The sequence below is a fragment of the Peromyscus maniculatus genome, chromosome 4 (genome assembly GCF_049852395.1).
Source record: "Peromyscus maniculatus bairdii isolate BWxNUB_F1_BW_parent chromosome 4, HU_Pman_BW_mat_3.1, whole genome shotgun sequence".
Lineage (NCBI taxonomy): Eukaryota > Metazoa > Chordata > Mammalia > Rodentia > Cricetidae > Peromyscus > Peromyscus maniculatus.
This window is the reverse complement of record NC_134855.1, coordinates 57,124,009-57,151,755: the sequence shown is the minus strand read 5'-3', so window position 1 is coordinate 57,151,755 and position 27,747 is coordinate 57,124,009. Positions and strand designations below refer to the sequence as shown.

General features: G+C 37.0%; 1 protein-coding gene across 1 annotated transcript in view; it reads right to left on the bottom strand.

The window, feature by feature from the left end:
* Positions 1–27,747, bottom strand: part of Itga4 (integrin subunit alpha 4) — a 70,922-nt gene that overhangs the window by 23,184 nt on the left and 19,991 nt on the right. Inside the window, exons 6-16 of the mRNA XM_006972507.4 lie at positions 26,550–26,679; positions 25,209–25,294; positions 24,251–24,313; positions 24,024–24,161; positions 20,499–20,610; positions 18,527–18,621; positions 17,317–17,407; positions 16,679–16,724; positions 16,160–16,314; positions 13,325–13,479; positions 935–1,084 (exon numbers count right to left, since the gene is read on the bottom strand). Of these exons, the coding sequence (XP_006972569.2) occupies positions 935–1,084; positions 13,325–13,479; positions 16,160–16,314; positions 16,679–16,724; positions 17,317–17,407; positions 18,527–18,621; positions 20,499–20,610; positions 24,024–24,161; positions 24,251–24,313; positions 25,209–25,294; positions 26,550–26,679 (1,221 nt within the window). The remainder of the gene's footprint in view (positions 1–934; positions 1,085–13,324; positions 13,480–16,159; positions 16,315–16,678; positions 16,725–17,316; positions 17,408–18,526; positions 18,622–20,498; positions 20,611–24,023; positions 24,162–24,250; positions 24,314–25,208; positions 25,295–26,549; positions 26,680–27,747) is intronic.

Here is a 27,747-nt window from a genome sequence, read left to right as displayed (position 1 = left end):
GCTATTTAAATTATTGAAGCTATTGGAAAATAGTTGGTATTGAAAAGTGAAGAATTTTTAAAAATTCCAACTGACTCCCTTAACTATTTTCATGTAAGACTCTAAAAATTTGCTCTTAGGTTGTTGTATTCCTTTGATTGAGTATTCTAAATTAGACAGGAGTGGTTTTCTACCTGCCATCAGTGCATGCTTTAATGAGTGCTTTTGACTGTGTTCTAATGCAGCCTGTTAACTGTGTCTGTACTGTCAGACAGTTAAGGTCTTGACACTGGGACTCGCAGGAATAAATGTATTGTTAGGGAAACTGAAGTACTTGAGAACACTTTAGAAAAAAACAGCAGTTCGTTGGTCAGAATGCAGGGACTCTCTTAAAATGCAGCTGTTATTGGGATGCGGCTGAAAAAGTATAATGCAATTTTTAAAAGAGAAATTGTGTCACATAAAAAATGTGTTTATAAGTGACAAAACTTCAGCAGTTGAGTTGAGCAATCTAGAGTGGATCCATGGGCAGGGAGAGAGACATAATCAAAGAAAGTGAGAAATAAATGAGAAAGGAAGATCAGTGAGTGTGTGAAATGACATTGGATAGCTAACTCACAGTACAACCAATGTCCAACATGGCTTCCCTTGAGCAATTCATTTATTCAAGGAGAGAAAAATTTACATGTTTTACATAAATATTTATACATGGGAAGGTACACACACATACACAGAGTGAGAGAGAGAGAGACAGAGACACAGAGAGAGAGACAGAGAGAGACAAAGACAGAGACCGAGAGACCGAGAGAGACATATTTTAAATCTATTTTCATTCACAATTAACAATCCACAAAAGTTTCTAAACAATTCAAGCACATTTCAATTTATTTTGTCCTATTTAAAAAATTCTTCAATTATGTTCCATGATGTTTTAAATCCCAGAAAAGCCTCATACCGTTTTTCTAATCACATCCTTTTCTTTCTTCTGCTGGAGGATTGGCTGAAGTGGCGGGAACTCTTCTGTGTTTCGTTTGGTGAGCACATGATGCCCAAGGTGATAAGAGGCCTCAACCTGAACAGGAGTGAGGATGTCTCGCACATCTTTCTAAGAGAATTGAAAATCATATGTACAAATAAAAAAAGAAATCATTAATAAAAAAGACACAGAAAACTTCTGCCTTCTGAAAGGCCAGATGAAACACAAGGACACAAATGCAAAACCCATGTTTTAGCAGAATTGCTTCAAAAAACTTGAAATGTGTGTTCTTTTTGCACGACAGAAATAACTCTGTTGCTTGAGACAACACAGAGAGAACAGAATGGGAAACTATTACTATCTGATAATATTTGCAAAAGTCTGCATTTCAGCACTTCCTCTTCCATGCTACTCTCTACAATTCTTGTAGCTTGGTATTGTAATATAAACATTTTTCATTTACACACTTGGTAAATAATTTCAAAGTTCTCCTCAACACTTTTATTCCATTTAATGTTATCTTACATGCTTATTGTGGTGATAGTTTGTTGTATTCTAATAAATTCTACCTGAAGATCAGAAGACAGAACAAGCCATTAGGAAGGAAGTGATTTGGTTGGGTGGAGAAAGGTGTATAAGGCATGAGAAGACAGGAACTAAAGCCTTTTTGGCTAGAAGCCTTTTCGGCAGAAGACCTTTCTGGGTGAGGAAAGCTTTTCAGCTGGAGCTTTTCAGCTGAGGACTCAGAGGATTTCAAACAGAGGATTTGTGGAGTTGGCAATGTGAGATGTGGCAATGGTTTGTTCCTTTGTCTCTCTGATCTTCTGGCATGTTTTATTAGGATACAACAAAATATCACCACAGCTTATAGAGAAATAATGTTTCTCAATAAGATTTCTTTAAGTCTCTTAGAAGACATTGTAATTGGTTTTATTCATTCAACTTCATATTCATTATGAAATTTTCTTTCTTGCAATTTATCATAATGACCTTTTCCCCTTATATTATCTAGTATCATGACTGGTAATATAGAAAAAATGTTAGCTTTATACTTCTAAGTATATTGAATTTTATTGTGATAGTTTTATTGTTTGCTGTGCTATTATGATTCACAAAAAAAAGAGTTCATAGATTTATTTATCAATCACACAGCAGTGGTAACCATTAAGAAATGTATTCTGCTTTGTAAAGAGTTCTTTTATATGTAGTGTCTTCCTGATTTCTAAGAAATTCATTCTGCTTTGTAAAGGGTTCTTTTATATGTACTGTCTTCCTGATTTCTACATAGCACTTCTTATGTCTATTCTTTTTGCTACATGATCAAAAACACACTTTTGAATGATTAGGTTAACATTTGTTTTACTGTGTCTCCAATGGTATATACCTCATGTATTTGTTTCAATACATTTAATTTTTATTTCTACAGGCATACATTAGTTTTATCTCTTTTAGGAATATTTCTCATGAACTTGGAATGTTTTATTGTATTTTCATTTGATTATTTACTAATATCTTCATTAAAATTATGTCATCTTATTATCAGAATTATTACCTGACATAGGTACAAGTTCAAATAATCTAATCATTTGGTAATAACCTGAAAGCATTCAGGATTCAATGAAATCAGCACCACAATAGAGCCAAAAGTTGTTCTGGAATTGAAAACACATGCATGGAGTGAGGTAAGATACAAAGCATTGTGTCAATTGCTCAAGACTCACTAGACAAAAATGGAAGATCTGAAGCACGTGAGCAGGTAGATGTCTCTTTCTCCTTGCCCTGGAGGCTAATGTGATTTTACTAACAAAGCAATACATGACCATTTATAACAGAAGTCAACTGAACATTGCATGAAATAAGATGTGTAAAAGGCCAACATATACAACCATGTTAAGTACAACAAAAGAAAAAATTAAAAATGATCTCAGAATTTGGGAAAACTTGTTTTGATGAACAAATACAGTCCACAAACATCAGGACCATGTAGAAAATCCATATAGTCTTCATTTTTCTTGGCATAGAATTGTTACTATATCTAGAAAATAATTTGAAGAACCAAGCATAGACTTTGGTGTCTGTCATATGAACCATTTAAACATCAAGCTCAGATTGACTCAAACTTCCTATGTCCTTTTCAATTAACAAGTTCCATTTTAATGAATTCATTCAGCAAATTCTTTCTCAGCTATTCAAGAAACTCAATTATTTTCACTAAAGACAGATAGATTTTTTTCACCCTGCCACATCTTCGAGTGGCTCCAAGGTAGACATATTGGGTACAGGGAGTTATGAAGAAAGCACAAACACACAGACACACATACCGAAAAACGGGTCAGGTGGGCTGTGCACTCTGATGGAGTGGTGCCAACTATACACTAACTGGGCACCTCGGTGCATTTATTATGCACAGCACAGGGATTAGCTTGTCTCAGTAAGAGTTTCCTATAAGCCAGAAGTTTCAGGCTGTGAACATCTGTAAAGAACAAGTTGCTGTTGCTAGTTTTTGCACACACCAGTCAACTGTTCATAAATACTCACACTTGCACACACTGTCAATATCCACACCTTGATCAGAGGAAAGTTTTGCAAGTTCCAAGGCTGACCCACATGAAGAAGGCTTTGCCATTACCATGGGTCTGAGGCATTGGGTCCTTGGCCTGGGAGTGCCCATGTCAGCAACATATATTCACTCAGGACTTCATCTGCTTTTTACACTTTCCTTCATGGCTTCCTTGTCTCCCCACATTAACCTGTACTAAAATCTTGTATTTGAGTTCCTGAAAGCAGGCTCACAATTCTCCTGCTGAGTAAACAGCAGTGGTCCAGGTTTTATTTATCTATGATTATTTCACTATTGGAACATGGCTTAAAGATCACTTCCCAGAAGCAAATTAAAAGACTTGATTTTAATGAGCTAGCAATCAATAGTACTTAATAGGTAGGATAAAACCTATTTTTCAAGATTACTGCTATATTATTCACATTATAAAAATCTATTAAATAAGTTTAAAAAGGTAGTACATACTACATAAAAGATTGCACTTAGTCAATGTCCTTTTCACAATTATAAATAGAAAGGATACAATTGTTTCATCGTTTATTCACATTATGGATACTCATATACTATGCTTAAAAATACCTGGTCTAAAGGTAGAAAATTAGTGTTCAAATCTTGGGTCTGTTAGGTAAAAGCTGAGAGGTAGAACTCCTGTTGGTATAACTAGAAAAGGTATCCAAAACCTTGGCCACAGCTTTCATGATAATGCTTCAATTTAAAAAAAAAAAGTCTTAACTGACAGATGATCATGAGATCCTCAAGCTGTCTAAAACAGAACTTAGATGTAAGATGTGATAGCTGAATTTTTGTAGCTATGTCTCCTGACATTAGAATGCCTCTTGGTTAAATGTCTTTGATGATGGACATAAGTTACTACCATTGTATGAGAATTGGGGATCTAGGGCATTTTCCTACAGGTGTGCAGTAATGGAGAGTCTTTATCTTGAAAAGACCTCAGCTTCATTATGATGTCATTTATGTCATGGTTTGGTTATCTAAAACGGGCTTTTAGAGGAGCATGGGGAAAAAATATCCCAAAGAGTATCTGGCCCACCATGATTTGTGATGGAAAGAGTCACTCACTTTACCCTTGAGTATGCCAGCCATCCCTTAGATATTCATAAAAGCTTCTTAAAAATTCACAGTGCAGAACCCACTGGGATGTTAGCCCTCCTTTGGGGGAGCTTTCTCCAGTCACTCTTGGAGCAAAAATTTTGTTTTACTTTGTTAAATAAACTTCTACTTAAAGTATCTCTGCTCTCAACTGAATCATTTACTTCCAAAACACAAGAACCTAGATACCCTGTAATAGGTCTATTACCACCTGTATAACCTTGGCCAGGTTATTTATTTACTTAGTTTATGATTTGTTATAGCATCTGAAAATGACAATGGCAATGATGGTAGTGATATCTACATACTGCTGGGATGGTTAGATGGCTATGTATGCAAAATACCTAGATGTTACAATGTTACATATATATTACTCCAAATGTAGCTATATAATTTAGCCAACCAAATACTGAAATTTAGTTTAATAAATGCTGAGAAACATTTGTAGGCATAAGAAAGTGGGACTATTGTCACTCAAAGAACATTAAATAAAAAATGGCATTGTAGCAACTATTAGATTTATAGTAATCAATGGCACCTGAAAGAGCTGGAACCTGAACTAAGTGTTGGGATACCTGATTACTTTTTTATTCTTTGTCTCCAGATGTTCTTTATTAAATTACTTGGTAAATGATCATCTCAACAGGAAACCTTGACCATATCGGAATGCTGCAAATCAAAACCCAAATCCCAAGTTATCGACTTGTGAAAATTGAACAGCTTGAAGCCCTGAGTATTACAATAGCGAACTTGATTAAATTATTCCCCGGGCATAGGAACTAGACAGCCACTGAATGTCCCTCCACATGTCCACTGTTTTAATTCTTCTCAACAAGCTTGCTTTGACCAAATCACATGTTATCTAATTCATACTAATTTTCCATGAGGTCTTCTCTACATCTGGTGTACATTACTTTCATTATCCTAATTTGCTATTAATTATGCTTTCTCATAATATATGAAATGTGCATGTGCTTTTGTAAGAAAATCACACTTATTTAACTTTATCAACCCCATGTAAAGACAGAAGATAAATAAAATATTTAAAATGTCTTAGAGTGACAGAGAAATATTTGGGAGAGTAGGTATTCTGGAAATTTGCTTACAAGTTTATATTTGAACTGACTTGTGCTATTATATTAAAAATAATGAAAATTCAACATCACATTTTTATGTGAATTGTCATAAAATAGTACCCACAAGAATGCAAATTAGCTCATGCCTAAAATTAGCCAAATTCTGTATTCTTTCTCTTTCATAGAACTCTGTATGTCTGACCAACTTGAGAACTAAACTGTAGGTCCATGTCTTCTTATTACACTTAGCTACAAGAGGAAATTTTTTCAATAGAGCTGGTTAAAATATGAAGGTAGATATTACGTCAAGGCATAAACATTTGAAGATACTTACTCATGGGTCCATTGCGCACATGAAGAGTCAAAAGATTGGAAGTTAAGTTAATACCTCTATCACAGTCTTTCAATCATCAATCCACATATATGTGTGGGCATAATTATTCTAACACGTTTTGCATGAGTTCAGGGGGAGGAGGGCCATGTTATTAACACTGGAGAGGCCTATGGAGATGCTTTTTAAAAAAATGCCTTTATTGAGATACAGGTCACATACAATGCAAATAATTCCAGCAATCTGTAAAAATCTATTACTTTTAGTATATTCAGACTGATACAACCACTGCAACACACACACACACACACACACACACACACACACATGGGCTATTTTCATTAGGTTCCAAAGAAACTGCTGTCTTTTCTCAATTATCTCTCTACAGTTATGTTTCTTTCATCCCTTAGCTACCACACAAGTCTATTTTAGAATGAAGTATGAATTAGAAAGAAATAAAGAGTAATGTTGGGGAATATTATTTTAAGGTGTGTTACTATTGTTTATGGTGCATTTGTTTAACTCTGTGAACCTGTGTAACTATGCCTGTCTAAAACATCTGATGGTCTAATAAAGAGCTGAACAGCCAATAGCAAGGCAGGCGAGAGAAACAGGTAGGGCTGGCAGGCAGAGAGGATAAATAGAAGGAGAAATCTGGGAGGAGGAGGAGGAGGAGGAGGAGGAGGAGGAGGAGGAGGAGGAAGAAGAAGAAGAAGAAGAAGAAGAAGAAGAAGAAGAAGAAGAAGAAGAAGAAGAAGAAGAAAAGAGATGGAGGAATGAAAAGAAGTAGCCAGAGGAGGACTCCAGGGACCGGTCACCCAGCTACACAGCAAGCCACAGAGTGAGAGTAAAAGTAAGTTTACAGAGGTAAGAGAACGGGAAAAGCCCAGAGGCAAAAGGTAGACAGGATAATTTAAAGTTAAGGAAAGCTGGCAAGCAACAAGCCAAGATAAGGCCAGACATTTATAATTTGGAATAAGCCTCTGTGTGTGATTTATTTAGGAGCTGGGTGGCAGGCCCCCCAAAAAGAGTAAAAAACAACCAACAAGTATGAACTGAACTGTCAGATATAGCATTTGGAGAAAGGACATCCATCCTAAGATTCCACTTTTCCCTTGAAGAATTCTCCTAGCTTGGCTTGTCTGAGAGTCCTCTTTTCAGCTTGGCTCCTCTAAAAGTGAATCTCAGGACTCTTCATTGTTTATTCTCAGGAGGAAGTGACCTAGTGAATCTGGTTAGTTTCAGGGACTTCCTGAGGCTATTTTGAGGTTGTTTTATTTCTGTCTTAAGGAACTTTGCTGCCTGATAGAATGTTTCAGTCTCAGAGGAAACCTTTACACAACACCTGGTCACAAGCTTTATCCTTTTATGTTTGAATCATTTTTTCTATAGCTTCCACAAAGTATCTGAAAAACAGTGTAAATCACTGTTTCAGAGATTTCAGTCCACTATCACTTGACTCTGCTGCTCCTGGGCCTCTGTGTGATGAGGTAGAACATCATGGTGGAAAGCATGTGTTGAAGCAAACTGGCTCAGTTAATCCTTGACCCAGGAAAAAAGCAGAAACCTACTGATTGCTTGGAAGGGGCTTAGGCCAATTGAACTATCTAGAAAGGACACTCTTGTTGTGGACTATTACTTTAACTACACAAAGATGTGTTACATTTGTTTATGCTGCTTTTGTTTAATGATGTAAAGACATGTTACATTTGTTTATGATGCATTTATTTAATCATGTAAAGATTTATTATATTTGTTTATGCTGCATTTGTTTAACTATGTGAAGATATGTTACTGTTTTAACTTGCCTGCCTAAGGCAGCTGATTGATCTAATAAAAAGCTGAACAGCCAATAGCTAGCAGTAGAGGGATTGACAAGGCTGGCGGGCAGAGAGAATAAGTAGGAGAAGAAATCTAGGCTCTAGGAGAGAGAAAGGGGAGGGAGGAGAATGAGGGAGAAAGAGAGGAAGACACTCAGGGCCAGCCAGTCAGGTCACCTGGCCAGACATAGAGTAGGACATACAGAATGAAAGAAAGGTAAAAAGCCTCGAGGCAAAACATAGATAAAGAGAAACAGGTTAATTTAAGTTGTAAGAGCTAGTGGGAAAAACATAAGATAATGCCAAGCATTTGTAACTAATAATAAATCTCCATGTTATGATTTGGGAGCTGGTTGGTGACCCCAAAGAAAGCCTGCTACACACTCTCCAACCTGTTAAGCTGCCTGCAGACTGCGCAGTGTGTCCAGGTTTCCCTGCTTTTGTGAACTGTAACTCACGTTAGGTTGGGCTTTGGATATTCAACTGTCTTTGAGTCATTTCTGCTCCTGTAAGTAACACCTCACCATATTCCTATGAGTAATCCCCATAAAACTTATTGATTCACCAAAAAAGAATTACTTTAAAATGCATAGAGAATACAGCATCTAGAAACTTGTTAAACATTTATTCATTTTGTGCCCTTTGTACTAAGACTACAAAAACAGAATTATTTGAAAGAGAATATCCTCCTTCAACATCCCTGCAATCTATGAAGGAATTAGCTTGAGTTGCAACATTCAGTCTGCAACTAGAATGCCGCAGTATCACTACAGTTATACAGTTTGCTGGCACTCAGCCTTGGAGCAGAAATGTATTGATATATGACCATATTGATATATGGACCAGCTGATGGTCTTCTGTGCTTAAAACCTAACTTCTTTGCAAATAACACTTCATTAAGCTATGTACATATGTTGCTCAAAACTGTAAGCAATTGTGACAGATAATAACACAAACAAAACACTGATCATTCTTGAAACAATGATTATGGTAAGAAGATGATCTTTACAAGCTATGTAAAGGGCTTACATGACAAAATAAACTATCTTCATTTAAAAACCAAAGTTTCAGAAATATAAGAGCTTAAAACATTACGGTTTAGATCTGATACGTCCCTCAAAGGCCCATTTGTTGGGTTTGGTTTCTAGTACAAGTACAATGGTGGTATGTCTGGATGAGATTAGGTAGAGTGGACTCTGGTCTCATCAACAGGCTCATTCTTTTACAGTTCCCTATTTTAATTAGCTACTGGAAAACTGGAAACTGAGCAGGTGGGCTTTAATTCAAAGGGGTGGGTCCTGGGCCTAACTTGTTTCCAAGTTCTTCCTCCCAGTCTTTCTTCCTGGCTGGCAGAGGCTCTGTCTCATAGGTCCCCATGAAGTGAACAATTTACACTCCTCTTCCACCAATATGCTCTGTTCCATCCTAGGCTCACAAACAACAGAGCTGGACAACTATGTAATGAAGCCAGAAGGCAAAACAAGCTTTTCTTCCTATAATTTCATCCACCTCAGGTATTTTGTACCAGCAACAGAAAGCTAACACAATCTACTACATAGGTAGGCAGGTGGGCTTCATGATTTTAATAGAACATATTACTTCTAAGACACTGAATTACTGAATCTCAGGGTATTGATATGATGTATTCTTTTTATCTCTTTCCAAGCATGGAGTAACACCAGTGGTTAACTAAGATTAATTTGGGAAGGTAAATGTGTCTCCATCTCAGCAAGTTAACAACTGAACAATAGAATGTTCCAAGCAAAATTTCTTTTGCAATATTTTGTCTTAATTGACAGAAATGGTATATCTAGTTGCCTGGACTAACACTCTGTAGTCATCTTGATGAATCTCCTTTTCAAGCATCTGATATAGTATCTGTTAGTAAGCAGCATAGACTCTGTCTTCAAATACCTCTCAAACCATCTGTTACCACTGCACTCTGACCTTAGTGAGATCAGGAGTGTTTTCTGTATCAATGCTTGTTACCTATTATCCACCAATACCCTCTTCACAGCAGCTAGAGTGCTTTTCATACTGAATTCATATACACCCAGCTCAAACTTCTATACTAGATCTCCATCTCACTCAGAGAAAAACCCACAGATCCTGACAGGTCTGTCTTGCAAGTGTTCCGCCCAGCCCTACTGCTCATTTCTTAGTCAACCTCAACTCTCCATTGTCCCTTAAAATAACCTGCCACCTTCTTGTCCTGATGTATTTTGCCTAGCTCCTAAAACCTTCTGCTCTTGTATCTGAGATTCTCTAAATATGGTTCCTGAGCCAGCAGCACTAATATCACCCAGGAACTTGGCAGAATGGCAAATCTTCATGTCTTCTGCAGGCCCATGCAGTCAATGACTCTAGCCACAGTCTAGCATGTAGTATTTGAAAAGTCCTATAGGTGTTGCTGTTACACACTAAAGTTGGGAGCCACTGCCTTGCATTGTTTGCATGGGCAATGTCCTCACTCCTTCGAAGTGTTTACTTAGATGTCACCTCCCAAATGAGCCCTACTGCTCTTGTTTATATTGTACTGTATTTATTTCCTGCCTCCCTACCTTCTTTATATGCTTTTGCCTTATCTGTATAATCTTCTAGAATACTGAAGGTTTCTTTTTCAGTGAAGGGGGTCTTGCTAATTTTCATTCAATGATAATGTGTAAGTGTCTCAATATGACACAATGTATTTAATAACCACCTAGAGAACATAGTGAATGAATAAATTGAGTTTAATTGGTATCCCCCAGCTGGAAGTCCTCTGAATCCTGAGTGTCCTAGGCCTGAGTACACTAATCTAAAGATTTATTTTTATTTTTATTTATGTGTATATGTCTGTATAACACATATTTGACACATATGTGTGTATGTGTGTATAGATACGTGTGTGTGTGTGTGTGTGTGTGTGTGTGTGTGTGAGAGAGAGAGAGAGAGAGAGAGAGAGAGAGAGAGAGAGAGATGGAGAGATATGGAGAGATATGGAGAGATGTGTGTGGGAGTCACAGGAGGCCAGAAAATGTAAGATCCCTTGGAACTACAGTTACAGGCGGTTGTGAGCTAACTGACACTTATGCTGGAGACTAAGCTCGTGTTCTTTGGGTGATCAACAAGCTGAGCCACATCCCTAGCCCCCCTGAATACAATATCAAGAAATATCAGCACATGTCATTTTGAGGGGCTCTAAGTCAAATGTGTACATTTCTGATTTTAGATATCTTTACAGAACAGAAGAACCAGCCAGGTTACTGCCCATCTTTACCTCTATTTTATTAGAAAGAGAGAGGGGAGAGGGATTTGGGGTTGCTGCCCTGTTCTTTCAACTGTGTAGTGTAAGAAGCTAATGGATGTGGGCAAGCACACAGGCAAGGGTGGGAAACTGACGCTCTTGACACTTGTGCCCCCTTCCACAGCAGTGGTTACAGCTCCGTGGCAGAACTCGGAGCTGTGGCTGCTGCTTTGGTGGTTCCTAGATCTTCTCTGAGTTTGCTGTAAATGAAAGTGGAAGTCACCCATGGCATTTGTATTTATGAATTTGATTTAAAAAAAAAAAAAAAAACTCCTTCACTTAAAAAATTCAAAGTAACTTAGAAAAGGGGGAAAGGCATTGGAGCAAACAATGACTTCTTAAAGCCCTGCATAATAACATCCCATCCCATCACTAGATAACGTCGTTGAATGCTCACTATAGTATAGTGATGGGAATGTCATTCTGCATGCTGCGCATGTGTGTTGCTCTGATTTGACTGACAAATAAAACACTAATTGGCCAGTAGCCAGGCAGGAAGTATAGTATAGGTGGGATAAGCAGAGAGGAGAATTCTGAGAACAGGAAGGCGGAGTCAGGAGTCACCAGCCAGACACAGAGGAAGCAAGACGTGAAAGCAGAACTGAGAAAAGGTACCAAGCCACGTGGCTAAACATAAATAAGAATTATGGGTTAATTTAAGTGTAAGAGCTAGTCAATAGTTAGCCTGAGCTAATGGCTGAGCAGTTTTAATTAATATAAGCCTCTGTGTGTTTACTTGGTTCCAAGCGGCCACAGGGCCCTGGAACTGGGCAGGACCAGGAAAACTTCAGTTGCAGTATAGGACTTGGGATGCAGTTAAGTGCAGGAGAGTCTGCCTAGCAAACTGTCATTGCTCTCTAGCCTTGCAATAATAATGATGATGATGATGATGATAAGTAATAGAACGTTCATGATAGGCCCTAAAGTCAACAGTGCACCCTATTATCATGAAAGCCATGGTGATTCTGTGAGGATACATAGAACAGAGCATGGAAACCTTTGATAAAGTGTAATTCTACTACAAATATGCTCAGAAGATGTGCAATTTGGAAATCCCTAATTCATAGGAACATTGCCAGAGAACAGGACAAAATAAACCAGCTCAATTTGCTGCTATTTTTACAACTTAAACACAACCTGTTTCCTTGAGAACATCTAATGCTTGTCTTCTTTTTGCCCTGAAAATGGCCTCAGCCATTCTCTCTCATAATTGACTAATAGAAGTTAAAACACATCTGTGAAGGAAGAAAAGAACAGAACCTTCCAAATCCCCACCACAAAACTGATGGCTACATTAATATCCTTCTCTGCATTTGGCTCTGAATAGCTTCATTCTAACACTATAAACCCTGTGAAGGGATGTGGGGAAACAGCTTGGGGATTAGGGCTCTCCACACAGCACAGTGTACCAGTCTTGATGCCTGTTTGCCTTTTCTCAGAATAAGCATCTGAGGGAAAATTAAGTTCTAAGCTGGGGCTACTATTTCAAATCCCAGAAAGGGCTCCTAGGAACAGTTTGGCTTTCTTGTGACAATAGATTTCCTGATGAAGTACACGGTTCCCTAATGAAAAAAACCTGGCACAGCTTCATATTCTAAAATTTAACCAATGTGAGGCTCATGATGCTCGGTTTGGGAATGAGCATTTTAATAAAAGAAACATGAAATTCACTGTGCTTTGGCAGGATAGCTCCCAGAACGCCATGAGAGCTGTCATCCTGGTCCACAGATGAGCTCCACCATGTCACAACTGTACCATCTCCCACCGACACCTCAACAAAGCTGGAGCAGAAACAAAAAATCCAAATGCATTTGTGCTGGCTTCTGCCTAGCTGGGGGTCATGGAAAACGGAGTAACATCCCCGCTACCCCAGCGCCCCAAACACGCTATAGAAAAGAGCTGCGGCTCAGCAGAATGACTCAGGTCTATTTCCAAGCAAGTGAGTAAAGGAGGACGGGGAAACAGCAACTGTAGGACGGGGAAGGCAAGTCTCCAGATGCAAGGCAAATGTGATCAGACCAAGTCAAAGATACCTCAGGAAGTGGACTTTACAGCCCCTGGGTTGATGCTGCCTGATGTTTTAACAGGGACAGGAAGCTAACAGTTCACAAACACACATTATATAGTAAGTTGCAGCTGCATGGACAATGTGGATGCTATATTTCATAATAAGTAGTTTTCCTTACCCGCATGAATGCCTGGTGTGTCCTACATTTCTCTCCACTGCTGTACACTCGTATGGTCCCTGTGATTGTGTCAGAAGTGCCATTGGAGAAGAAGTAAAATCTCGATGGAGACTCTGCCTTTCTGTGCACATCCAAGCTCACGTTGTAAAATAAAGCTGCGAAAGCAGAGAAAGAACCATGATCAGCATACTGGCTCAGGACACTGAGATGTTAACAGTCATGCGTCATACTGAAAACACCTCAAGTTCTCTCATTAGATTATTTTTAAACAGTTAAACTGAAGTATAAAAGCGAAATAAAATGTACTTTCAAAATTGTTTTTAATAAAATAAAAAAATGATTTAGTAACTTCAAGTTTTCATTATTAGCATCTTTAGTTATTTGCTTAAGTCTTCCACATGTAAGGATGTGAAAACCACACTATCAAAATCACTACTAAGGATACAAGTCTTTGGAGTCACTTTTGTCTAGCCTACACAGCACCTGGTGACAGAAGTGTAGACAGAGCTCTGAGCTCCAACGTTGCTCAGGATGAATCTATTTTGTGTGATTCAAGGCTAACTTCAAATACAGTAAGATTTACTTATGTCTGTTTCATATTAGAAGGCTTGATATTTTTAATTTTCTTATATAAAATGGAAACACAGGTCATAAGCCACACCTTTATAAAATGGTTTACTAAAAAAAAAACAAACAAACAAAAAAAAGAAAACCCTTCCTTTCAGTCGAGTCGAATCACAATTATTCATCCTCTGACCTTACTACTCATACTGTGACACAAACTTTCAACTATTCTAGTGGTTTGAAGGGTTGATTTCAAATCTGACATAGTAAATATTTAGCTGAAAAAGAAGATCCTCAGGTCAGGTCAGAAGAAAAAAAATGGGGGATTAAAAAAAGTCATAAAATCATCCAGGCAGATTATAGCAAGGAAGTAAGCCTCATTTCCTGAATCTAAGTGGGCTCTTTACAAAGTGAGTGAAGCCCAGCACTCCACTGAGTTGCCCTCACTGCACAGGAGTAGTGATGTGTAAGTGAAATATTAAAGGATTTATATATTGCCTGCATCATTCATTTATATTTTAAGAGCAACTTACATTTCTGAGGTATTTTATCCACTCATTTCAAAGCAACATAAGCATAAAACCTGCCTTGCTCTTACACTTATTTTCAAATAAATCTTTCAACTGTCATTGAACTTAGAAAATAAAGTCCAAATCAACTGACTTCAAATTTTCAATAACTATAATTTAATAACCCAGAGGGCTTCAGTTGAAGTAGCCATCTATAGATTCATCACTTGAGTCCAAAGCAAAGGTAAAGGAAAAGAGGAAAATAAAAGCCTATTCCATCAAGAGGCAGAACACATTGGCTTCAAACAACCCTCCTGTGTGGATTATTCTTAACAAGGAATCATTTGATGACAATTATAAAGCATGTTTTAGAAGAACATTGTTACTATTTATGAGTTCCATATATTTGTTATCAGATATTAAGAGAAATATCCAGTGCAATTAGGTTGGAAGAACAAGGAACGAGCTGTATCCATTCATGTGTATCTTTCAGATAATCCATCTGAAATCCATCTTGTCTATGCTAATGTGTAATTCACTCTGGGTCACACTCCCCAGGTGCCAATAACCAGATGAGGGTTTACACATCTTCTTACTACTCCTGCTCTGGCCAGGGCTTTTCAAGAGCATTATTAAAAATGAGTCTCATAAAGTACAGATGCTGGTTCATTCTGCCTATTACATAATGGACTTGTTCAGACTGGAACCTCTATTATACATACAAAGTTTGGCTCAATAAGTATTTGATGGCCTCTATGATCTTCATATAAAAGCAGCCTATAAGATTATTGCACAATCAATTTCACAAATTACTAATATCCAAATTATGATAATTCCAGGTATATGTATAACTTATGGTGGGCCACTTTTATTAGTAGCTATTCTAATATGTGTGTGTGTGTGTGTGTGTGTGTGTGTGTGTGTGTGTGTGTGTGTTAAATAGTTTCTATTAACTACTCTCTTGGATGATCCATATCAATGCTATATTCTATATGGCAGACAGTTAGGAGTTCCCTGTATATAGAAAATGGGCACAGTTCTCAGAGCTGATGATGGCTGCACATTATATGTATATGTATATATATATACATACACACACATATATATGTATATATGTGTACATATACACACATATATATGTATACACACACACACACAATATATATATATATATATATATATATATATATATATATATATATATATATATTCTCCAGGTAAGCTTCTTTATCCAAATATGGGAGCATATATTTCAAGAAAGATAACCTTGTGCCTCTTATTCCTTCCTACCTACATTAGCTCCAAGTTTTATGAGCTCAGTATGGCTGAAAATGTAATTCAGTAGTGTGGCACCTGCCCAGAATCCCCAAGGCCCTCAGTTCCATCTCCATGACTGCTAGAAAAGTAGTAATAGCGATAAAAATGGTGCTCTGTCAAACTGAGGAGCTGTGGTGCGGTCTTTTGATTCTGAGTATTTCCCAGCTTACGCAGAGAGGGTTCAGATTTAACTAATGCTGATGGTCCCAGCGCTGCCTTTTGACATAAGTGCTAAGCCTTCTCTGTGCCCCATCTACTAGAAGAAGTGGAGAACAGAAAAAGACAGACAAAAGGTGCAAATCAAAAACTTATGCTATTCTTCTCTAAAGAATATGTCTAAAATGTCAGATCTCATGGCACAAGCGATGGGGGCCCACAGTTGACTTCCAGGTAAGAGAGCGAGAATCCACTCCAGTGAGGCATTAGCTCGGTGGGGCGCACTTACTGATGTAGCCTGGGACCTCTTTGCCCTTATATGAGAAGCAGAGTGTTAGATCCATGCACACAGAGGGAAGTCCATTCTCAGTGCAGTCCAACTTTGTTCTATTTACTGACTCAGGATGGCTTAAAGATGCTTCAACAATCACTACAGGCCTTGTCCTAAGAAAGCAATAAAATTACTCATATTAGTTACAGAATTGTTTTACTTTAAGACAATAATTACATTCCCAACAACCAAGTAATGACATTAAAATGCTTACACAGTGGTATGTGGATACATGCTTGATTATATTTTGTGTACAGATCAAGAGTTTTCATTTAAATATAGGAAACCATCAACTTTATCTGATGATCTGTTTGATTATTTCTAGGCAAGGCAAGGAAAATACCCCAAAGTTTAATAATAAACCTTGAGAATACCTAAAGGGGCATCAGCAGGACCACTACTTTTGAAACCTGCCCCCCCCCATTGACTACAATTAGGCCCTATTGTCAGTAAACGGTGGACGCACATCCCCCTCACCTTAGCAACACTGCAGAATCAGACCGAAAAGCACCAACTGCTACATCTGGAGGGGAAAAAAGCATAGATTAATGATCACCATTAGTTAAAGAGAATTACCTTGCAGCCACTAATACTTAACTGCGTATCACCTTTTGACTGTATCAAAACACCATTTACAGAAAATTAACTAGAAAAGACAAGCTAGCATCCTCAGATCCATTTCCCCAAATGTCTGAATCTATTCACTCAGAAATAGTAGCAATCCTTTCACAAGAAAGCAAAGAAAATGCATGCTAGAGACTTGTGACATTCCTGCCAAAAGAAATGTATTGCTTTGAGTTAGAAACGTTCATCTAGAAGGCTGCTTTCACATCTTTTAAAACAGATTTCTCCTTTCTTTTCATCACATCACACTTTGATTGATTTCTTAGGTACTTCCTTCTTTCTCAAGAACAAGGGCTCTAACAGTAAGTCATGCACAGTGTAAAACTGATGAATTACTTGATCTTTTCAGACCCAGCTTCAAACCTTAAAAATTTAGAAACATAATTACAAGTGACCTGAAGTCCTACACATCGGTTTTCCACGTTCACAATAAAACAACACCCACAAAGGTGCTTTCTTTGGTCCCAAAATTGGACACATTCTCTACTCACCAACATATCCATTGTTATCTGCATCAATTTGTCCTGAGATAGATTGTCCAAACATCCTTAGTGATTCACTGATTTGAAGTCCTTCAATTCGCTAAGAAAAAAAGATGGGGGGGGGGATTTTGAGAGGAAATAGTTATTGAATGTCTAATATTTCCAAGATGTTAGCTTAGTTAAATAATGGATCTTCTGAGGCTTGCCCTAGCACAGTAACTCACAAAATGCATTCTAGAAAAACCAAACCCTTTAAGAGAGGCAAAATTTTCTACATTGAAATACAGCTGAAATCTATTTTGTTACTAAAAATTTATGTTGTGAAAAAGGCAACATTTTACAGTATAATTCTTAGTATTTCCAAAATAATTCTTACTACGTCTTTGAATTTTTTCAAGTTCTGCCTCTGCTTCTTTAATTAGCATGAATAAATAAACAAATTATTTGGGAAATAAGGTGTCTGTTATTATTTACCAGTTCCTACGATTCAGATTTATGATGAGAGCCTTCTGGTTTTGACAGATTGCTTCTTAGCATTTAAGAACATCCCCTGTTATCAGTCTCTTCTATCTATTTCATTTCATGTCCAGACACTGAATTAAAAATACATGGTTGTTGTTCACAGTGAGAAAAACTCAGTATCTTTTACTTGACATGTATCTAACTTCCCTATGAAATTTAGAGAACCATTTACCCACCTAGCTAGTGAATCTTTGAAAAGATTTTTCTTCTCAGAATTTGAATGTAGGCCTTTTTATGCACTGAAATGCTCTGAGTTTTCAAGATACAGAAGTGAAATGAGAGTTTTGTCATAAAATTGTATCGCGATGTTATCAATTTAACTACTGTACACTGAAAGAAACATGGTCTAGCTCTGTGAGGCATGAAGCTTTAACTGTAGGAAAGTACAGCTCTGTCCAAATAGGCATACTTGGAAAAGCATGGCCACTGCCTTAAGAAAACATAAGATGTCTCACTCACACAGACATGAGTAAGTAATAAGCTAAAGACAAGAATCAAAATGGACTAGAACTCTGTGGAAATAAATGGTTTAGAGAGAGTCATCTTGAGAGTCACTTAAAATAGGATCATTTACCAATATTATATGGCGAAATAAAATGTTAAGTACTTGAAAGAGAAAAGCAGTCCACATTACCAGTCAAATGACAAGGGTACATTAATCACCACTGCCTCTTTGAAAGACCGAATACTGTCTTACCTGTGAGTAGGTGGATGAGATCCCATCTGCTCGGCCATTGTAAATGTAGATAGCACCTCGCAAATCATCTTCCTGTGGTGCACCAATAGCAACATCTGTTGGATTTAAACAGTACAAAAATTAGAAATTCGGGCTGGAGAGATGGCTCAGAGGTTAAGAGCACTGACTGCTCTTCCAGAGGTCCTGAGTTCAATTCCCAGCAACCACATGGTGGCTCACAACCATCTGTAATGAGATCTGGCGCCCTCTTCTGTATACATAATAAATAAATAAATCTTTAAAAAAAAATTAGAAATTCTTGATACCAAGAATGAACTTTGAAAACTAGTCTTCATGATCCTAAAGGCGTATGGCATAATATAAAAACTCCCTCTTACAAAGAAATTCAACCACTCTTCTAGAAAAAAATAAAACACTTACATCACAATGTTCAAGATTATGCATTACAGCCTGTGCATGGAAAATAAGAGTGTGGATGGTGGTGAAGGGCACTTTTTCAGAATGATTAGCTTGCAGGGGCTCCAGACATACCTCTGGATGCCCACCATAGCTCTGCTGTACCCTGTTATTCTATGAACCACCAGTGTTTAATATGTGTCTTGGTTTCTTCACTCACAGAATGAGAACACAACAAGATGCATGCTTAGTATGACAGGATAAAAACATTGGCTGCATAGAACAGCGTCTGACATGTTATAATATGATATTGTACAACCTTAGTTTTGAGCTTCTAGACTTTTCTATTCCTTTAAAATGATTTCTGGATCAATTCTTCTTCCAGTGATATATATTAGGGATACACACACATGACAAATAGGATTTCAGAAAATATCTTGTTTTGAAAAATAATGACAGAATGAATTTATTGTGATTCATATTGGATTATGACACTGGGGAAAGAGATTAATAATAGCTGCAAGATCACTTTATTGTTAAGCCACATGACTCTATGTAGGTATGTTAATATATCCATTAATGTGCAATGCTTTTAATTATTTTGACTGAAATCTAAAGAACAGAAAGTTTATTCTTATGATATCACTTACTATTGTCTGGAATTTTTTTTTCACAATCACAGTGGTAATTCTGACTGCTTTTAAATACAAACTGTATTTTAATTATCAATGATAATATCAAGAAGACACAATTCTAAACCAAGAAAATAAATATTAAGAACTTAGTTGCTAAATTATAGGAAATTGCTGCACTCTGGGAGATTGTACAGTCTCCTCTCACACATATTCATCATATGACAGTTTTGTCAGATCAATTAACTCTCAGTAATAAACTGAGAGGGGCTCTTCAGAAGTGAGGCAGGTATTTCTATAGCAAGGCTGATGATGTCCAGGCAGCGTACATGGTTAAGATAGTGCCATTTATTTAATCATGGAAATGCTTCCGTATCAGTAGCCACTGCCTTGGTTCTCACACCTGACCCTCAGCATTGCTATCTGGGACTCTCTCTGGGACTCTTCCAAATCCTATAGCAAAGCAGCATCCAGACAGGGTGTTCCTGGCATAACAGGGGTCACCAAAATGTGCTCCAGATTTGGAACCAGACTAAGTTGGGTTTGGTCAGGTTCTGGATTGTACTGGTAGTTAAATGTCATTGTCCAATGGTATATACCCTTTGTATTTTCTTTCCAAAATCAGTATCCTTTTTAAAATAGAAAAGTGATGGATATCACAGTTTGATAGGCATCATTTTTAGAGATGTGTAAAGAATTATGCTACTTATAAATAATGGTATCTTTAGAATCAATAAAATGTTTTGACTATCACTCTCTAATTAACCATGGTAAAGATCAATAACTGACAATTATAACTGACATAACACTATAAAAAACTAGACAGCAGACCATTCTGGCCCTATTTTCAATAGAAAGGCAAAGAGCACAACACTACAAGCATGGTCTCTTCTTTGAACTATTTTAAATGTGGAAATCAAATGCAAAATTTGAGTTTTAATTACCTTCAAAGCCATCATTATCAATGTCACCAAGACTTGCTATGGATTCCCCAAATCTTGCGGCATATTTGTCACCTCCGATGAGCGCTGCTTCCATTTCATCCATTACAGCTCCCTGGGTAGAAATGGGAAGAGAGGTGTCATTACAAAACTCCCTGACAACTTTACACATGATTTACTGCTATAATTGGATATGGATTTTTTTCTAATGCGTCAAACCACAGATTGAGCTTTAGTACACACATCTCAGTTCAATTCGATAAATATTTATTAAGTCAACACATATAATAGCATGATTAGAGCTCAGAGGACATAGGAAATTGTCTAACTCATGATCCCTAGCTTTCAAAATCCAATAAATCATTTTGATAATTCAATTTAACAAATATTTATTGAGCTCTTGCTAAAGACAATGCACTGTGCAGAGCAAGCAAGTGAAGGGGGTCAAGGAGGAGTATATCTAAAACACTGTTTCCTCCAGGAACCATGGCTACAAGGAGGGCTTAAACACAAGCATGTACATGATGTACATGTACAAATTGCTTCACACTGATGAGAAGATAGGAAAATAATTCTAAGTGAAGCAAGGGAGAAATTCCACTAGGGAGCAGGAAGGAGAGACGACCTGAGAGAGTCTTCACAAAGTGTCCACGCAAGATGGCTACCACAAGGAAGGCGTAGTTCTGATATGCAGGAAAAGTGATTGGCAAAACACATTACATGTATGAGAGGTATATATAGAATGAACAAGTCAACAAAAGACAAATTGCTATATCCACAGTATATAGCAATTTGAATAAAAAGGAAATTTACTCTTTCTGAAGTGAACAATAGGAAGCCATGGGAGGTCTCTGAGAGTAAAGAGTGACATTGTTTAAGCTGGCCTTTGGAATCTCTGAAGTTGAAGGTGAGTTGTTACATATATGTGTAATATATATAAGATAAGCTAATGATGCTGTGATAATGAGCTCTGATCATTTCAACCCCATGTTTTAAAAACAAATCCCACATGCTACTTATATATCTCATCTTCTTCTCAGGCACAATCATTCTTCATTCCACAAATACACACTCTATGCTTTGCCAAGTGTCCTTCTCCTTTTCTTGCACAATGAGAAATTCATGTGTTTTTCTCTCTCAAATACTACTTCTTTCTTAAAATATTTTTGGCCCAAAGTAAATCATGCCTACTTTTCATATACTTATCACTTGACATTTACCATGTTGTACTCCAATGCCCCCCCCCATGACTGGCATCTCACCCAATCCTGAAGCTGGGGGGGAAAGGTCACAACTGGGATTATTTTCAGCGTTTTTCATACTTTGTTCCATTCTAGACTCTCACAAAGGGCCACATTTTTCTAAATGAATTAAAAAATTTGAATTTATCTATATAGATACAATCACTTGCATCCCTATGGCACGGGATTAAATCTGAAGACTGAGGGATGAAATGGAGTAGCTCCTCAGGAGAGGACTAAAAGGAAAGGAGGCAGGGCTTCAGAGAAGACAACTGATGTATAACCTCAAGACAATGCTGTTTTAGAAGAGTTCAAGAGAAGTGAGTGGTGATTGCTCTTGTTCAAGTATTCTACAGTCATTGAGAATGGCAAGCGAGTACTCACTGGGGACCCCTGAGAGCTATTTAGTAGATTAGGTCAAGACCCAAGTCATTTAAGTGATCTTCTTTCTTTCAGTTCATTGAAAATAATTCTGGAGTGCCTGCCTGTCTAGGACTTCTATGAGCCATGAAAAAAATAAAAGCAAGGGTAAACAAAACAGATGATTCCTCTCCCTTGCAAGCACAGGCAAGAACAGGTAAAGAAAATATTATGCTTCTTAGTGTCTAGTGCCATTTCAGAGAGTTTAGAAAGAGGTTAAATGTGAAGAAAGGAAGAGAAATCCACACTACAGGATTTAACAATCGAAACTGATTACTAAAGTGATCCCAGCATCCAGCTGCAGTGCTTCTGGGTAAGTCAGAGGCAAGGAAAGAAGGTAGCCTAGTGGGCAGGCTCTTCCTTTGTTCTCTGAGCATTTCTTTCATCTGTTTTCGTAATTGGATGATCTAAGATTGCAGTGGGGGGAATGTTCCTTTACTTTCCAGGTGGTTTTTACTGTTAAACTATTTTTTAACTTCCTTGTTAAGAGAAACTTATCAGATATTTGTCACAAGGGACAAATGAGAGACACTTGCTGAATAAGGATCTATTAAATACAAGGAAGCCTGTCTGTGAATGGATAAGTGTGGAACATGTGGTACAACACTGTTTTCTGAGAGATCACTGTCCAGATGATGATATGCCTTTTCTATAAAAAATTTTAGTTTAGGAAATCTCTGCATATGTAACTCCTCTAGTCTAGACTTAGAATGTGGGGATGCTTCCATCCTCATAAGACTGGAAGCCTTCTCTTTTGCATTGTATAGAGTTTAGTTTGATGTTTGAAATGAGAACTTACCAAACTCTCTGAAATTTTTGAGTCAGCAAAGTTACAAGCACACTTTGCTAAATCTCAACTAAAAGATGCTGTGTCCCAAGACATGATCAGCCTGATCTTCTTTTCAAACCAAAGGAGCAAAGAAGGTGCCACTAAGTATCTGATCTTTGCTTGATTTAATGTCAAGAAGCAGTGCTGTTCAGAGAAGGCCAGAGCTCTAGAGATTGAATCAAGGCACCTGTTTCCACTACAAATGCTGCTCATGACTTGAAGCTGAACAATAGTCAGTAATTATCTAATTGAACAATGTATGCACTTCAGAATAAATGATACCAATCTCATACCATTTTCAGGATATAATCCAAATGAACTGTGCAATAATATTTTATCAGTGGATCTTATTTCTGTTTGCAAGTCAAGAAATTAAAAACATTGAATGCTACATCTATTCCTAATAACAAACATTTTATAATTTGCTAAAATATATAAGGACCATAATTAATTGAGGTATATAAAAATCTATTTTAAAGTATCTACACAAACCATTTTTCTAAATTATATTTGTACCAAAATTAAACTAAAGGAAATTTCAGTTACTAGAGTGGATCCATACAAGTGGTGTGCAAAAATTCCATCGCACTCTGAGTTTCATATTTCTGGAATAGCTGCTCACTGTCATGCTCTGTTTCATTCTCAGTGCATGAGTACAGCAGTAGAAGTTTCTCTTTGGTCCACCAGATAAGCTCAAGACTCTATATTTGACCTGGCAAGATTGCTAAGTTCATAAAAGTGCCTCCTGTACAAGTCTCTTGACCTGAGCTGGATCCCAGAAACATGAGAGGACGACTGCCTTTGACCTTCACACGTGCACTGTGGTGTGGATAGCATGTATGTACATGCATCATGCACTCACACACCACACACACACACACACACACACACACACACACACACACACGCACACACACACACACACACACACACACACATACAAAAATAATCCATAGTCTCAGAACTCTGAAATAAGAGCAGTTTCAGCCTGAATTATAATTTATAAATGACTTCCAGCTTGGGGCCTCTCAGACATACCAGGCCAGAGTTGATGTACACGAATACTCTCCCTTCCTCTCTGATGGTGCTCTGCATGGGAGCCCCCACAAGGAGATCGGAGAAGCCATCTGCATTGAGGTCCACCGCACAGATAGAAGCTCCAAAGTACGAGCCAAGCTGTTCCAAAGTAAAGCACATGCGCAATGAGAGCGTACAGCGTTATCCACAGAAGCCCTCAGTGACCCCGAAGGCAGAGACATACCTACCTTTTTACCTTTCATTTCATGTACGATGGTCAGTTCCCTTTCATCGATGCTGAATATATATGCCTGCAATTGGGGAAATAATTAAAAAAAAAACATTTACTTTCTTACCATTTAAAAAATACTTAATTTGTTTAATTGAAACATCAATTTTTATAATACATAACTGGACAGATATAAAATATTAAATGTTTAATAAAATTGCTACTGCTACAAATTTGAAGAGTGATATGAAAAGATTCACATTAATAAGCCTGGTTTGCAACACTATCCTCTGAGGAACTAACTTTTGGATCCTACAAAGAAGGCACAGAAAAAGGTCTACTAAAAAATGGAGTGCCCAATGTTCATATAGCAATGCAGAAAAATATAGAACTAGAATTATTCTATTCTTTTTAGTCTTATTATGCAGCGTTACCTGTCTCAACTGCCTTTTTAAAAAAGACTTATTTATTTATTTATTTATTTATTTATTTATTTATTTATTTATTTATTATGTATACAGTGTTCTGTCTGCACATATCCCTGCAAGCCAGAAGAGGGCACCACATCTCATTACAGATGGTTATGAGCCACCATGTAGTTGCTGGGAATTGAACTCAGGTCCTTTGGAAGAACAAGCATTGCTCTTAACCTCTGAGCCATCTCTCCAGCCCCTCAACTGCCTTTTGCTTAAAAAAAAAAAAAGCAGCATATGCATTCTTTGGGCATGTATAGATAATTAAACTTTATAAGCAATTTACTCCTAGCAAAGTCCCATTTAAGTTATACAATTCCCTTTAAAGGTTTCCAACTCAATTTCTTTGAGAGCTATGAATATATTTTACATAAATTCAATTGATGCAATTTCATCGTTTTAATCTTATAATCATTAAAATGTTTATAGTTTCCCTTTAATGCCTAACTCTCTTGTGTAATCCATTCAAAACTTTGTGAAGAAATAAAGAGGAAAAAGTCTTACTTTTCCTATCTGTTCATGTTGAGGGGCTCCTCCCACGATTTCAGTAGTATGTAGACTTCGAAAATGACCAGCCCCAACTGAGTAGCCTTCATAAAAGGAGAGAAATACATGAGACTCTTCATTCATAACAGGCATGTGCTTTTCTAACTCTTTGCACAGAGGAAAATAAAACTGAATGCAAAATGATTACTTTAGGTAGAGCCTCAAAAAAAAAGTATTAATTTAACAGTCATTTAAAGCAAGTTTAACATATATATTATAAGAACAATTATGTAGGTTTGCATTTCCAAGGTCTCAACATTGAAAATATGACCTTGACACCCGGTCTGTTATTCCCTGTGCAATATGATGAGCAACCGGCTTCTCTCGTATTACAGCTGCAACATCCGACAGTACCCAAAACTGTCGATGATGAAAGCTTGCAAATGACAATCGTTACAGATTTCATTTTTCTATTGTATGGACTTTACATAAAAATGCTTCAAGACATTCTTCAATCACAGATAAGGAGATGTCCTATGGGTTCTGCTGAAATGATAATAATGATACTACTTGTTTTATTAGTGCCCTTTCTGAGCACAAAAAAATGTTCACATTTAAAGCACATAGGGGTTAAACAAACCTATGCTTTATAAGAAACTACAGAACACATGTATTTTATTGTAAAGGGAAACAATGCCATAAAATTTGTATTTTGTAGGAATATCGGTGGTAAAGTATGATACTCTTGACTTGTGAAATAACAATGATGAGGATAAGGGAGAAAAGGACAATAAAAATGATTAAACTCTGAGGAACAATCCAAGATAACCTTTACAAACTAAAATAAATGTCTATAAGGAAAAGGTGGAAGAACAACTTTTAGAATATACTTCATAATGCTCTCCTTTATCTAGAATGCTATTTTAAGACCCATTGGTTTTCATTTGATAATGTAAGAATTTATGCATATGTATTCATAGACATGTGTTTAAGTGAATGAACATTTAGTTTAAAACCTTCCTAGGGACCCAGGAGTGGTGACACACATCTTTAATTCCAGCACTTAGGAGGCAAAGGCAGGTAGATCTCTGTGAGAGTTCCAGACCAACCAGGACTACATAGTAAGACTCTGTCTTAGAAAGAGGACATTCAACAATTCCTATATGAAAAACATAGTGGTGATGACTGGAGTCACCTATGTTTAGTATAAGATAATGAGTTAATGAAAACATAATTGCTTTATGCTTAACTGAGACAGTTTCTGTTGTGTCTAATTGTTACTGGGCAATAGGATGTTTAGAGGAGCACATATCATTTCTAAGGCACAGATAATTTGAATTTCTCAAATTTTTACAGTACCTAAGTAACTTCCAAATTTTACTTGATTTTTTCTGTCTACAAACGCCTTGTATATGTTCGTAGTTATATTGTAGACAAAGACAGAACCAGTCCAGTAATATGATCCTGGAGCCCCCATCACAATCAAATCCTGTAAAAGAAAACCCATCATCATTTGAAAGTTAAATCTCACCACCCCAAACCTCTCAAAAAAATACAACATTCTAGGTAAATTGTCAGGAAATACGTTTTATATGAAGCTATTAAATGGAAACATTTAATTCATTTAAAGCAAGATGTTTAAAAACCAGAATTGCTAAAAGTAGAATTGTAGAGAAGAAATTCTGGAGCTCTCTCCACACTTATCAGTGGGTTTCAGAGACCAAAGGTAGGAAGGGCCATTGAACAATAGAGTAAGCTTTGGGGACAAAGGCAATGTGGGTCAGTGAAAGACAATCATCAGTGTGTAATTCATTAGGGTTCATTACCAGGATAATTGTGTGTACCAGAGACTTAACAGGGGCTTAATTTATTTCAATTTGCAAAAATCACTGAATAGTGTCCCTAACAATTTCAGCTCAGATAATAAAAAAGCTAGTGAAATTTAGGTCATATTTTATTGTAACTAGGAAGGAGAGAGGAAGAGAGCAGGCCCTTGTCTCTATTGTATAACAACTTATAGCAATCAACCCTAATTGAAGTATAATCTATTCTCTAAGTAATTCTGAACTTTCAATACAGTCACTTCCATGGACTAAAGAAGGAATTGCTATAGGCATTTGTAAATATGTTAACATGTATAGAAGCAGTTAATTCAAACAATACAGTCTTATCTCCATAAAGTAAGAAAACATTCATAAAATTGTAATGGGTTTTTGAGAGAACCCCAAACATTTATTATTTATTATTATTTAACCTGAGGTATGGATATAATTGTGACCTCACATATAATACTCTAGAGTTTTAGATAATAAGTGGTTGGGATTTTATCTGATTTTCAGGGGTATTATTAAGCTGTTAACCCTCACTACTATCATAATTTTAATGAAAACTAGACTCATGCATTTCTTTCACCCTCGATTCATAGTTAAGAACAGTATACTGGGTAGCTACTTTCGGTTCTTAAGTTAACAAAATGAATAGCTAGCTACTTTAGGTGTCCATTAAATTCTTAATGGAGATGGTAATCTTTAGTGTGGATTTTAGTTGGTCTTGCGTA